Source organism: Pyxicephalus adspersus, chromosome 12 (assembly GCF_032062135.1).
Source record: "Pyxicephalus adspersus chromosome 12, UCB_Pads_2.0, whole genome shotgun sequence".
In the NCBI taxonomy this organism is placed as follows: Eukaryota; Metazoa; Chordata; class Amphibia; order Anura; family Pyxicephalidae; genus Pyxicephalus; species Pyxicephalus adspersus.
Window position 1 is genome coordinate 1,329,048 of NC_092869.1, and position 13,399 is coordinate 1,342,446.

The window sequence follows — 13,399 nt, forward strand, 5'->3', positions numbered from 1 at the left end:
CAGGGCAGTGCCTGCTGAGATAAAACCCATTCTTCTGATTCTGGTCAGGGTTGCACTGGGGGGGTTCAGGACAATATGAAGAAATTTCTTGCTGTACTGCTAATCAGAAAACCTCACAAAGTTATTTGGCTTCTCCTTTGCGTGTTTGGTAAAGCAGCAACTGATAGCGATTGGAACGATTATTTGTATAGAATTTACTTTTCCTTCCTTCTTGCCCGATCAATTGCCCCATTAGCTGCCCTGAACTTTCCTCCACGTCTGTGCTGTTTCCTACAAGATTGAGGCGGAGAGGCCAAATATTTTGTGTTGTTCCATCCATGGGCACACTATGGGTTCTTCTAGGATGGGGGGTTGGGTTATCCTGTGAGGTACAGCGGTCATTATATGCATGGAATTTTGGGAGGTTCGGGTTCAGCTTCACCTTGGGGTTTGGGGTGATTGGGTGACCCCCAGGGGGGAAAGTTACATTTCGGGAATATTCTACGCTTCATCTCAATCTGATTTTGTCTTCTTTTTTTTTTTCCTTTTTTTGTTTCAGGACTTGATTACATTGGGGGTGAGGGTTCAGATAATCCCCGAAAATTTGCCTCTGCTCCTGGTATGACACATCCAGGTGCTCTGACTGCCCCTGATAACCCTTATTTATTATTTTTATTCTGATTGTTGTGTGTACCTAACCCTGCCCAGGCAATGTGTCTTAATGCTTCTGATGTGGGGCGGATAAAGATGCAGCCTGGAATCCCGGCGCAGATGGTAAAACATCCTGGGTGGGGAGGGGGCGGCTCTCCAGCTTAAAGTATCATTGGTGTGGCCTGGTGGTAAAAGTCGGAACGATGGACAGTTGAGCTTCCTGCATCCAAGAGTTGAATAAACCTGGTATTGGACGCAATGGACAGACAGACGTGCCGCAGTTCACCTGACCACCTTGTATGATGAGGGGCAGAGCAGTGATCTCCCCGACACCTTTTAGCTGGGTGAACCACCCAGCACTTTTCCCTAACCCCCGCCTGTGTCTGGGTGGTTACTGAAGAGTTTGGTCACAATTCAGAGGCTGCCTCTCACCTACAGCTTCCTCCCACCCATCCTAAAAATATTTCTGGTTCAAAACTTCAATTCATTGTCTTAAACTGTGCTCCCTCAGCACAGATTGTAGATTGTGTAGAGAGTGTAGATTCCCTGCTCCCCCTTAATGGTTTCACCTGCTGACTGCAGGTTGGGCATTTCATCTGTCATAAACTCAGCCCATAGTAGAGAATAAACATCAAATATCTGGGGATCAGAGAATGTGAGGCATGGACAGTGATCTCCCCGGCGCACCACCCGGCACTTTTCGGCAACCACCTGGCTGTTTTTGTCTGGTTACTGAAGAGTTTAGTCACAGAACAGGGGCTGCTACCCTCCTACGATTTCTTCCCAAACATTTCCAGGTTGAGCACTGATGGAAGCTGCCGCCATGCTCACCTTATGTCCCTATAAGATACTGCTCAGAAACATGAACTGCGGCAATTCTTCTGCCCTGCCCGTCCTATTGTCTTATAAAACTCAAATTGCATTTGCCTAATTCTGTCCTATGGTATAAATAATAATAATTTTAGACATTTTACTGGTGGTTTTACTTTTGATATAATCAGGATGTGTTTTGTTTCCTATAGGGCTGCTTGTAGTATTCACAAATATGAATCTAAAGAGGGAATGTGAATGTAGAAGCGAGGGGAGAGGAGTGGGGGCTCTCTGAGAATGGAGAATTCTCCTCTGGGTTGTGGGGGGCTCTAATATTTTGTTTTGTGTCCCAGCTACGGAGCCATGTGACCTAGGACATCATTTTCACTTACTATAGGGAAATAAACCCTGGTGGGTGACACCTCTGATATAAACCCTATTGATCCAGAGGAAGGCAAAAAAAGAACCTGTATGTATTTGTGAATGTTACAAAGCGCCCTCCATTCTGGTTTTGGTTCTTGCTTTAGAATATTACTTTGTCTCCTGGGGGGGTTATAATGGCACCATGCAGATTCGGCCATTCTCTAAATACCCCCCCCATCATAGCTCAGTCACTTTATGCCCACTATACAATAATATTAAGGGATATGGTGGAGCCCCCATGATGATTCCTGACAATCATCTCCAATGCAGCTAATGGCTGAGACACATCAGGACTAGAACCTCTGGTATGTCTCAGAACAATTCTAAATATCGCATTGGTTTGGCCAGACCCCATAGAAATGTGAGAGCGAACTTTGCTCATGTGCTATTTGCTGTTTCCTCTTCATTGTAATAGCCGGTCACTAACTTGGAATTAACCCAGAGCTGGGGAAGTTTCTGGAATTCTCATACACATTCGCTGCCCCTGGTCATGTAAAGAACAGGAAATGACACTGCCTAGTTTCTGACGGGTCCCCTTTAAAATAGAGCTGGGCCCTTTTTATTTTGGAGTCCAAATGTGGCACTTAAAAGGTCCCAAGTACAAAGCTAGCTTGTGCCCAGAAACCAGAATAAGTCCTCGGACAGCCTGGCAAAACCAGAATCTGATCACTGTGCTCACACAGACCACTCGTTGGGATCGCCACTTCCCTAATGGGCTCCATCCAGTTCTGTGCTTGTAGAAGAGATTTTGTATCATCCAGAAGTTCCAATGCCCGGAGACTGATGTTAAGATACATTGTCCATTCTCTTCCTGATTCACTGATTGCTGTGGATATTAATATACAGGATTTACAATAAATAGGGCTGTGTTCATTTTTTATTCTCTTAGGTAATATTGTAACTCCGGATGCTGCTTTTTTTTCCTAATAGGTGCTTGGAGAACAGCGACCGAGGAGTGGGGGACAGAAGACTGGAATGAAGATGTAAGTACCTCGGGGCTGTAAATAAAACATTTAATACCCATTTAGAGCCCTAAATATATATTTTGGGTGCTGATGTAAAAACTGGAGATACACACAAGGCTCTGACATTGCTGAGCCCCACCAATTTACGTTCCTATTGGTCCCTTGCTATGAAGTGCTGCTTCACCAGCAAATAGGAAGGTGCAGAAGGGGTGGGCCAGATTCAGCTATTATTGAAGGTGTTTTTCAGAGTTCCAAACTTTGTACCTGCAGCAATATTTTTCCAAACTCTTTAGCATGCCAGTTGACCCTTTCCGGCTGTATATGTGACCTTTAAGGGGGACAGTGCATGCAATATTAAATGTTGCCACAAAGACAAGACTGCCGCTTCTGCTCGGCTTTCTGATCTGTACATGGCGACTACACAAGATGTAATTTCTAGGTGCAGCTGACCATCTCTGGCCTTTAGGCTGTAGAGGTGAAGCTGACCCATGCAGTGTTAAGTGACAATTTAAAAATCCCCTTTTTTGTACATTTAAATATTCTGATATCATATTCGGCCCTTCAAGTCTTAAAAAGTGTTCCAGGCCATTTGTTCATAATCTCATTCTCCGTAGTTCAGACTGGACTTTAGTCATCCTGGATGGGGGGCTGACCAAAGAGACAACATACATTACTAATTCAGTCTATTAAACTCTATTTGTGATATTTGCAGCTTTCGGAGACAAAGATCTTCACTGCATCCAGCGTGTCGTCGGTCCCGTTACCTTCTGAGAATGTGACAATCACTGCAGGACAGAGGTGAGTGTGTGGCATGGCTTATCCTTTCTGTATTAGGTGTTTTATATCCTGAACTGGCCTTCATTTTCCTCTCCCTCTCTGCAGGATTGACTTGGCTGTACTGTTGGGGAAAAACCCCTCTCTAGAGAACGAGGGCCCTTCGCTGGAAACTTCACAGAACCCCAGCTTGTCCCAACCTCTCGTTTTTAGCAACTCCAAACAGAGCAGCCTGAGCCAGAACAGCCCCAGCAGCTCCTTCTCCCACCACAGCATGGTAAGTACCGGTGTCACATGGGGCTTTATCCCCATAAATAGAGCCCAGAATATTATTATGACACAATATTTATACAGCACCGACATATTGCACAGTGCTGTACAAAGTCTATAGTCACGTGACTAGCTGTCCCTCAAAGGAGCTCACAATCTAATGTCCCTGCCATAGTCATATGTCTTTAATACAGTCTAAGAGAAGCCAATTAACCTAACTGCATGTTTTTGGAATGTGGGAGAAAACCGGAGTACCCGGAAGAACCCACACGGGGAGAACCTGCAAACTCCATGCAGATAGTGTCCTGGCCAAGATGCGAACCATGGACCTAGGGCTGCAAAGGCTAAAGTTCTAACCACTGAGCCACTGGGCTGCCCTATATGTTGTCCTTTTATACCACAAGACAAGTTTGCCTGGTGCTGCTCTCAGCCTTTGCAGTGTTCTCCCCGGCCCCTTTTAGCTGGGTGCATCACCCGGCACTTTTAGGTAACCACCTTTTAAATCCTACTAGATTGTAAGCTCTTCGGGGCAAGGTCTTCTCCTCCTGTGTCACTCTCTGTATCTGTCTGTCATTTGCAACCCCTATTTAATGTACAATGCTGCATAATATGTTGGAGCTATATAAATCCTATTTAATAATAATTATAAATGTCCTCGACCACGATTGTTAATGGCTCTCAGGTTATTATATTCTGTCTGGCATGCCAGTTGACCCCTTGTAGCTCTTCAGTAGCCACTGAGGGGGGACAGCGCATGCAAAATTAATTGTTACTGCTAAGTCTGTTCGCCACTCCGCTGGCTGGATGGATCTGTATGCAGTAACTACATTTCGTTTTATATGAACAGGATTTGACCCCTTTGTACCATGTATAGCTGTTAAAGCAATTCTAGGCAGCAGGTTGTTTTTTACATTTTTGGACTCTTGTTCCTGCAGGTTGGCATGTTAAGTAAGGGCTTCGGAGATGGAGATCACAAGGGCGGTAGCACAACCGGTTCGCAGTTCCTGGAGCAGTTTAAGACGGCGCAAGCGCTAGCTCAGCTGGCGGCCCAACACTCACAGTCTGATGCATCCAGTAACAACACATGGGACCTGACTTCTGCAGCACAACCACCATCCCTGGGGCAGTTTGGTAAGATCTGATGTGCCAAAATGAAATCTCTTATATGTGGTCATGCTGCAGAAAAGCACCTTTGTTCCTGTGCAAATACAGTGGTCACTCTGCAGAGGTCTGACAATTTAGACAGCTTGACCTTCCACACAAATCTAAAACATAACGGCAGCATTTTTAGCTTGTGCTGCTATTAGAGATCATTCTTCTGCTTTCAGATCTTAAGAGCCCATCGGATCCATTCAACAAGCGTCAAGCGTTCCCGCCGGCTTCCACCATGATGGATTTGTACGTTCAGGAGAAATCCCCGGGGACGAGCACACAACCCGCCGCACCGGTGTGCCCTTCCTCACCTCTAACCGGCAAGAGCAACCACCCCCCACAGATGTCCCCGGTGTCATCGGAGAACCAATCGGGAAGCCCTCAGCCTGCCCATCAAAAGATGAAAGTTCAGAAGAAGAAAACTTCTCTGACGTCTAAGGTTAGTCAGCCACCGGGAGGTGTGTGAACGTTTAGTTCTTTGGAGCTTGCACTCAAATAGGCGCCCCCTGAATCTTGCGGCCTTCCAAGTCCTAAAAGTCGCACACCAGTAGACCCTTTTCGGCTGTCTATAGTCTTAAAGGGGGGACAGCGTGTGCTATATTAACCAGAGTGCCCTACAGGATGATCAGATTTTATATTTGATTGAATGTGGCAGATCTGTACAGCTCTGGTCCCGGATGGAAGGTTGGCTTCTGATAGCCCGGTAATTAGCATGACCGCTAAACTGTGGGGGCTCATTATTTGGGAAACCCTCGTATTTCAGCTCCAATTAACTTTAAGTTTTAAATTTTATTTTTCCACAGATTCCAGCTCTAGCCGTGGAAATGCCGGGTACAGCAGACATCTCCGGGCTCAATCTGCAGTTTGGAGCTTTGCAGTTTGGATCGGAGCCGGTGTTGCAGGAATACGAATCCTCCCCAACGACGAATGCTGCAGTGAGCCAATCACAGAACAGCTTGTATACCAGCCCGGCAAGGTACACATATGCTGCTGCTTTTACCGTTGTCTCTCACAAACCCCCAGCCACTCATAAACCCATAAAATGCAGTGTTCAACCCAGAAATTATTTTTAAGCTGGGGGGTAGAAATTTTAGGTGGGTAGCAGCCCTTGTATTTTGGCCCAGCGCCTCAGTTACCACCCAAAAAATAGCAGAGTGGTTATTAAAAAGTGCTGGGAGGTGCGCCCGGCTTAAAGAACTGGGGAGATCACTGCAATGTTCTCTAGTAACTTGGAAAATCTGTAATTTTTGCAGTGTCTGGATCAGAATTACCTTTCTGATATTTATATACAATGATATTTCTGCGTAGCACAACAGTAGACCCTTTCCGGCTTTATCCGTAGCCCCAAAGGGGGGACAGTTTGTGCCACAGCAAAGCCACGCTCGCAATCGACACTGCGGAAACCTCTGCAGCTCTTTTGTCGAGCGTACATCAATATTGTTGTTCCTGTTTTGAACATAGTGCAGTTCTGACCATTTCCCATCTCGCTCTCGCAGTGAGTCCTCCAACTCTGCAGTCAGCAGTCAGAACCCGGAATCTGCGTATCAAGCTAGCAGCATCCAGAGCGCAACCTATACCTCACAGGGCACTTCTCAGGGGCCTTTATATGAGCAGAGGTCTACGCAAACACGGCGGTATCCCATCTCTTCCTCCACCTCGTCCCCACAGAAGGAACTGAGCCAGTCCAAGGTACGTTTCTGAATGTGTGGCCTTTGCTCCGGTTCCATGCTGCATTTGTGCGGGAGCTGGCTGGGATCAGGTGGTCCATACACGGGGCCCATACTAATAATTATATTTTTATCTCTTCTTTTAGAATGGCTTCAGCTCCACACAAACTCCAACAATGCAGGCTTCTGTGTCCGGCGAATGTAAGTAATAAAAATAATAATATATATGTAACATATGTACCTACACTTATTGACATTTCCTGGAATAGAGGTTAATATTCTCCCCCTTAATCACAGAATGAAATCAGCCAGTCATTTAGACTTGAAAAATAGGAGCTTATTTGGTTTTTTGGTTCTTTGACAACAACTTCCTTCACTCTCCCATACATCCGGTGCCCCTTCCGAGTCCTAATGACTTGGATAATGATGTCACATGTTGTGTGGTGTCAACGGTTGGTGCAAGGGGATCAAAAAAGAAGAAATTAGCAGATGCAACATAGGAATATCTGCCTTATACACCTCTTGTGTCATCTCTCCTACAAATTCTTCCAAGTCCCTATGTCTCATAATAGTGTTGCACACCAGTAGACCCTTTTTGACTGTCTATAGTCTTAAAGGGGGGACAGTGTGTGCTATATTAACCAGAGTGCCAGTAGAATGATCAGATTTGATGTCTGATTGAATATGGCAGATCTGTACAGCTGTAATCCCGTATAATTGTCAGGGTGAAGGCAGGGAAGCTGCTTTGTGGACTAATTCATTGTATTCACATTTATCAGTCCTTGGAATATAAAAAGACTAGAGGAGACAGAGTTGAAGCCGGTTGGCAGCCCCTGTATTGTGACCCAACTCTTCACTAACCAGCCAAGAACAGCCGGGTAGTCACTGAAAAGTGCCGGGTGGTGCGCCCAGCTATGGGGGACTGGGGAAAACACTGGCAGTGTTGGAACTATATGTTCCTATTCCCCTCTGTAATACTGGGGAATCTTGTTCTGTTTTAGACCTGATAACAATCTTTCCGTACCCCTGTTATTTCGGTAACCAGGCAACACCAGGTCGGAAGTATGGAGAGGAATTTGATCAGAATTTCCTTATTTATATATATTTTGTGTCTTACAGTGGCCACAACTCCTTCTGTGAAAGCAGATTCATCATCTGCCCCCAGTATCTCTGCTCTCAGTGACCCGGTCTCTGCATCCTCCTTACTGACCACAGCTGGATCCCACTCCTCCCAGCTTACTGGTCTGAGCCACAACGAGGAGCTGCAGAATCCACCTGTGTCCACACAGCTGAGCAGGTAGGTGAATATAATAAAATTAATATAACATTACCCATTGTTGGTATTTGTGTACTAATACTCACCTGTCTGTCTTTGCCGTAGTACTTTACCCTCCCAGCACCAGACGCCTGTGTCCTCCACAGTCAGAACTTCCTCATCCACTCCCCTGGTGAGTACAGACCTCAGTCCTGCCGTGCTCATTCCTTATCTGTTCTCTTTGCCGCACCCTTCTTCTACCCCTTCATTCCCTCACCCTTCTTCTACCCCTTCATTCCCTCACCCTTCTTCTACCCCTTCATTCCCTCACCCTTTTCTTCTACTCTTTTCCTCTTCTCCTTTACCCCTCTCTTTTTCTGCCTCATCCATTCCCTTGGTGAGTACAGATCTCAGTCCTACCTTGCTCATTCCTTATTTGTTCTTCATACTTTCTCACCCTTTTTCTACCCCCTCATAGTTCCCTCTTTTCCTCGCCCTTCTTTTCTCACTTCTCCTCCCTTACCTTTTGCCTCTATTCCTCTCTTCCTTAACCCCTCTTTTTCTGCCTCATTCACTCCCATTTTCTCTTCCTGACTTATTTTCCTCCTCTCGTATTTTTCTTTCCTTCCACTTTCTGACCTACCCCTTCCTGATATTAAACCGTATTGTTGTTCTTGCAGCATACAAGTGTGGAGAGTGACACTAGTTTGCACTCGTCAGTTGTCACCTTCTCCACGGCCTCCAGCACCATCCCCAGCGCTGCCCCTGCGCCCTCCACCCTCAATGTCAGCAGCCTTGGGCTTGGTCTGACCACAACTTCCACAGTCGCCCCATCCACACGGAACACCATTGCCAACACATCAGGTATGTAGAGCTCCAAAAGGTTCCATTACCTGGTATACCAATACAGTTCTATCACTGTGCTGCTTGTAAAGCTTTTAGAGTCTATAGTGGAGCCTTAGCTGGATGAGTGAATCCTATGTAGATGTTTCTAAAGTTAGGTAAAGACAAAGTTGTTGGGGTAAAATCTATTCCTATTTAGAAGAGGTCAGGTGACCTGATCCCTGCCAAGAGTGTTCCAAATAAAAGTTTATAGCTTCCTGGGGTTGTTGGCATTAGTCATGTGACTTAGTACTGACCCAATGCCTGAACATAATCTTTTATAAATCTATTATTTCCCATTGGAACAATTGTCTTTCTCTGAATGCAAATTCAAAGCAATGTTGTCTTTTCATCCAAAGAACTTTTTAATAAGTCTAAAGACTTCAGTGATATTTATTGGATTTCATAGTTTACTCAGGTGGAGCAAAGATTCTGAATATAAGAGAGTAGATGTACACAGTGGGACACCGGAGATGTAACCCGAATTGTTCTGTAAACCCTTCTGTCTTTCAGGTAAAGCACCACCGAACCTCCCCCCTGGTGTTGCCCCGCTGTTACCCAATCCATACATCATGGCTCCTGGTCTGTTACACGCCTATCCCGTAAGTGTCCAATGAGAGATGGAGAATAGCAGACGTATATCTTTATCTTGTCCACCCAAGTCATTATTTCTTTCTTTTAGCCACAGGTTTACGGTTACGACGATCTTCAGATGTTACAGACGAGATTTCCTCTGGTGAGTTGCAGCTGTTTTATTACATATATGGTGGCCCTGCTGTATTTGTAGGATGTTGGTAATAAATATCGTCTTTCTGTTACAGGATTATTACAGCATCCCGTTCCCTACACCCAGCACTCCCCTTACTGGAAGAGACGCAAGCCTGACTAGCAACCCGTACTCTGGTAAGTAAAATCAATTTTGGGGAAGCTAAGTAACTTCTTAACTACATGTTTTTAGAATGTGGGAGGAAACCAGAGTACCTGGAGGAACCCCACACAGACACAGGGAGAACCTCCAAACTCAATGCAGATAGTGTCCCTGCCGAGATTCAAACCTGGGACCCAGCGCTGCAAAGGCCGGAGTGCTAATCACTGAGCCATTGTGCTGCCCTTTCATAGTCATTAGTGGACTTCCTGGACCACTTCCCTGTCTATGCATTGGTAGGTGGGGGAGTTAGGTGTAGCGTTATGTTATTAGCAGGTAGAACAAGTGCTATTTCTTGTTACTTTATATCCTGCAGAATGTCTTCCCATGTAAAAGATTTGAATGTATTTCTTGCATTTTTATATTAAGCAGCAAACAGTTTGTTCCCCGTAAATGTTTTGAGACTCTGATATTCACGACCTTCCTCCTCTTTCCTTACAGGTGACCTCGCCAAGTTTGGCCGTGGAGATGCCTCCTCCCCCGCCCCGGCAACAACGCTGGCACAGCCACAACAGAGCCAGACTCAAGGCCACCATACCACACAGCAAACATTCCTTAACCCCGCCTTGCCTCCGGGATACAGCTATACCAGTCTTCCCTACTACACCGGGGTACCGGGTCTACCCAGCACTTTCCAGTACGGCCCCGTGTTCCCAGTGAGTGCGCCCTTCCGTTGACATCCTAAACACTGTGTGCTCTGGGGGAGGTGGGCGACAACGGACATAATAAATATATAAAACAAAATTGCACCTTAAACATACAACCCCCACGACAATCTAAAGTCTGACTTTTCATCCCGCCCCATCACTGTCGGATAAGCGATCGCCCTGCGGATGCATGGTACGGGGGTCACATGACCTTACGACAGAATGGCATGAGTTCGGAAAGTACAGATTAAACCTCCAATCTGCATTGGGTTACCCCCAAGCAGGGCAGTTTATACTGAGCAATGCTGTTTAAGATCGGACGTCCGGTCAGTTTTAGGTTTTTAAAGGGAATTTCCATGTTTTTCCTGTGATCTTCTCACCCCGTTTTCTTATCTTTGCTTTGTTGTAGCAGTATTACATTTGGTATAACGGCTGATAACCTCCAGATATTTTACAGAATTAGTGCCCAGTGAGGTCTTGATCTGTAGGTTTTGGAATTAGGGAAATGTATCCAAATCCAGAAAACCTTTCACAGCCTGCAATACAGCGGACTAAACCTTGCCAGGCTGAGGATTTGGTATCCATATCTGGTAAAGGGAAAGGTAGATGTTAGAGCTTATTATCTAATTTAAGACTCAGCTATTTATCTGGCTTGTTCCTTTCCGTGCTTCTTTGTTAAGGGTAAGTCTGTCTTAGTTTTATCTGTGCCAATGTTGCACTGGCGCAGCTCAGTCCAGTCCGCAGATAGTAGAGGTGTTGCAGGTAACTTAAAAGCAATTGGATCTCATTATTAGCTCCCAGTCCCTCCTATCTCCCAAAAATATTAGATGTGACCTCACCCGATTCTGGGGAAAAAAGCCACGGATTTGTTCTCGCCAGATTTGGGATCCTCTGCTTTCTGGATTTTTTTTTTCTGATCTCTAAACTTGGAATTTCCTTATCCGGTTGTAATTTTCAGACCTACAAGAAGCCGGGGACAATTTATAGGCATTGACATTTACTAATAGTAACACTGGAGACCCGGCTCCCAAATAATATCTTAAAGTGAAAATAAAATCACACATCGTTAATCCCGCAGATCCCTCGATGGCGCTGAACCTTTCCACCATCTGGTCCTAGAAATCTTCTTTGTTCCGATAGCCATCTTCTCTTTCGGTCTTTTTGCTACGTCACCCTGCGCAAGTGCGAGATTGAGTGACATAGCCCACTGTAAGGAGGGGGGGGGGAGAGCCGATCTCAATGCCAATGCTTGAGATCAGCATCTGTTTTTTCTTATTAGATAAATGCCTCTCATGTGCATGCTCGAGTTCAGGCATGTGTAGAAGGAGCAGCCAGAGCCTCCTGGGATGCATGACATAGGTATCCTAGCCACCTGCATTTGACAAATTCCCTTTAAAAACCTAAACATTTACCCCGGACTCCCCCAATATCGGTTCTGTTTTTATCACATATTATCGCTATGTTTTTTTGCACCTGGGACTTGTGTTCACTTGTCATGTAACCTGTTTTGGTGTAAAACTTTTTTTTTTCCTGATTGTAAATATTTTATCTCGGCAACCTAATAAACTTGTTTTCAATAAAATGTCAGATTGGCCGCCCTCCTTATTAATGGCTGGGGATCTGTGGGCCCTGGATGGGGATAATAAAGAAATAAATGGTCAGGTTATGTTGAATGATTTCTAGGGAGGGTTATTCTGTTATAGTTTGTATAATGCTATCACATGACCGTGGTGAGGCCCTGAGACTTTCTGACCTCCCTGTATATCACTAGAGGTACCCCGCGGGCGTGCTGGCAACTGAGACTTTCCAGTATGTTGGCGATCCATCCCAGGTACGTCCCAGAATCCTCTGCTCGAGGTGAGAAAACCATCTGTGTGTCTGGCACCGGTTCCTGGGCATCTCACGGGGTTGTCTGGGCACCCTCTGCGGCCCTGGTGTAGGTTCTGCCTGTGCTTTACGCCATGTTTTTAAAGCTTGCCCAATAGCTTGGCTGTGGCTTCCTGAAAATCTCATTTTTCCACCGGCAGGGCATGCCGAATCGATAATCCGCTCTTATATTTGGCTTCAAAGATAACCCAACAGCTGACTAAAACTCGTTCTTGCCAGCCTGAGGATTTTGGGAGGAATTTGGGTTCCATATGTGGTAAAGGGGGAGATTCGTTTTTACAATCTTGCCTGGCTGCAATATAATACATATTTTGTACACTGCCTGCCTTTGTGACTGTCCACTAGGGTGGAGCTAGAAAGCACTGACCTCGCAAATCATTTCTACCCCCTTTTTTCCTGCAGGTGGCGCCTACTACATCAAAGCAGCATGGGGTGAATGTTGGGGTCAATACATCCGCTGCCGCCTTCCAACAAGCTCCCAGCTACGGCTCTCATGCTTACAACACTGGTAAGGCGAATTACAAAGATGCTGGTACTTTCCAACTGGACCCATTATCACCCCTTTTAGCTGTGAATGCCTTCTTACTCCCCCCTACTCCCCAGCTCTTGTTTTGGTGCCTCTCCTAACTTTTCCCTGCAGCAGAGCGTCTGCCCCCGCTGGTGGTCCGAGCAGCAGCAGGTGACTAGCTGTGCGGGGTCCTAACTCGGGGGGCCGTCTGAAAGATGGATGATGAATGGGTTGAGAGTTGTGGAAGTTGTGGCTCGTGTTGGTCACTTGGGTGCCATGATTCCTAGTGATCGGTGTGATGTGTTGTTGCTCCTCCTGGTGACTGTTGGCTCTATGTACATTGGTGGATGGGTGGAGGGCTCCCTTCCCTTGCTGAGGGCTGTGTCTGTTCACAGGCTTTGAGGACTTGGGCCAGGTGTCCACCGTGGGGGAGTTCTGTAAGGGTGCATTTAGTGGGGCTTCTGCTGCTCAGAGCAAACCTGCTGCTGCTTGCACCAATGGACCAGGCGCTGGTAAGTGCTCTCTCTGCTTCCAGCTTTGTTTTTCCTTGTAGTCAGGACTCTTCCTCCTGTCCCTGCCTGCCTTCCTGAACCTCTTCGTACCC

The 13,399-nt window shown here is 46.1% G+C and overlaps 1 protein-coding gene across 6 annotated transcripts in view; it reads left to right on the top strand.

Moving 5' to 3' along the window:
• Positions 1 to 13,399, top strand: part of UBAP2L (ubiquitin associated protein 2 like) — a 22,554-nt gene that overhangs the window by 5,391 nt on the left and 3,764 nt on the right. Inside the window, exons 9-26 of one of the 6 annotated variants that reach the window (XM_072428619.1) lie at positions 539 to 613; positions 2,794 to 2,846; positions 3,541 to 3,626; positions 3,711 to 3,879; positions 4,808 to 5,003; positions 5,201 to 5,463; positions 5,828 to 6,000; positions 6,521 to 6,713; positions 6,838 to 6,892; positions 7,811 to 7,988; positions 8,073 to 8,139; positions 8,627 to 8,810; positions 9,342 to 9,430; positions 9,511 to 9,564; positions 9,650 to 9,731; positions 10,195 to 10,409; positions 12,172 to 12,231; positions 12,690 to 12,795. In XM_072428619.1, the coding sequence (XP_072284720.1) occupies positions 539 to 613; positions 2,794 to 2,846; positions 3,541 to 3,626; positions 3,711 to 3,879; positions 4,808 to 5,003; positions 5,201 to 5,463; positions 5,828 to 6,000; positions 6,521 to 6,713; positions 6,838 to 6,892; positions 7,811 to 7,988; positions 8,073 to 8,139; positions 8,627 to 8,810; positions 9,342 to 9,430; positions 9,511 to 9,564; positions 9,650 to 9,731; positions 10,195 to 10,409; positions 12,172 to 12,231; positions 12,690 to 12,795 (2,298 nt within the window). The remainder of the gene's footprint in view (positions 1 to 538; positions 614 to 2,793; positions 2,847 to 3,540; positions 3,627 to 3,710; positions 3,880 to 4,807; positions 5,004 to 5,200; positions 5,464 to 5,827; positions 6,001 to 6,520; positions 6,714 to 6,837; positions 6,893 to 7,810; positions 7,989 to 8,072; positions 8,140 to 8,626; positions 8,811 to 9,341; positions 9,431 to 9,510; positions 9,565 to 9,649; positions 9,732 to 10,194; positions 10,410 to 12,171; positions 12,232 to 12,689; positions 12,796 to 13,399) is intronic. The other 5 variants (XM_072428620.1, XM_072428621.1, XM_072428622.1 and 2 more) reach the window with 5 other exon arrangements.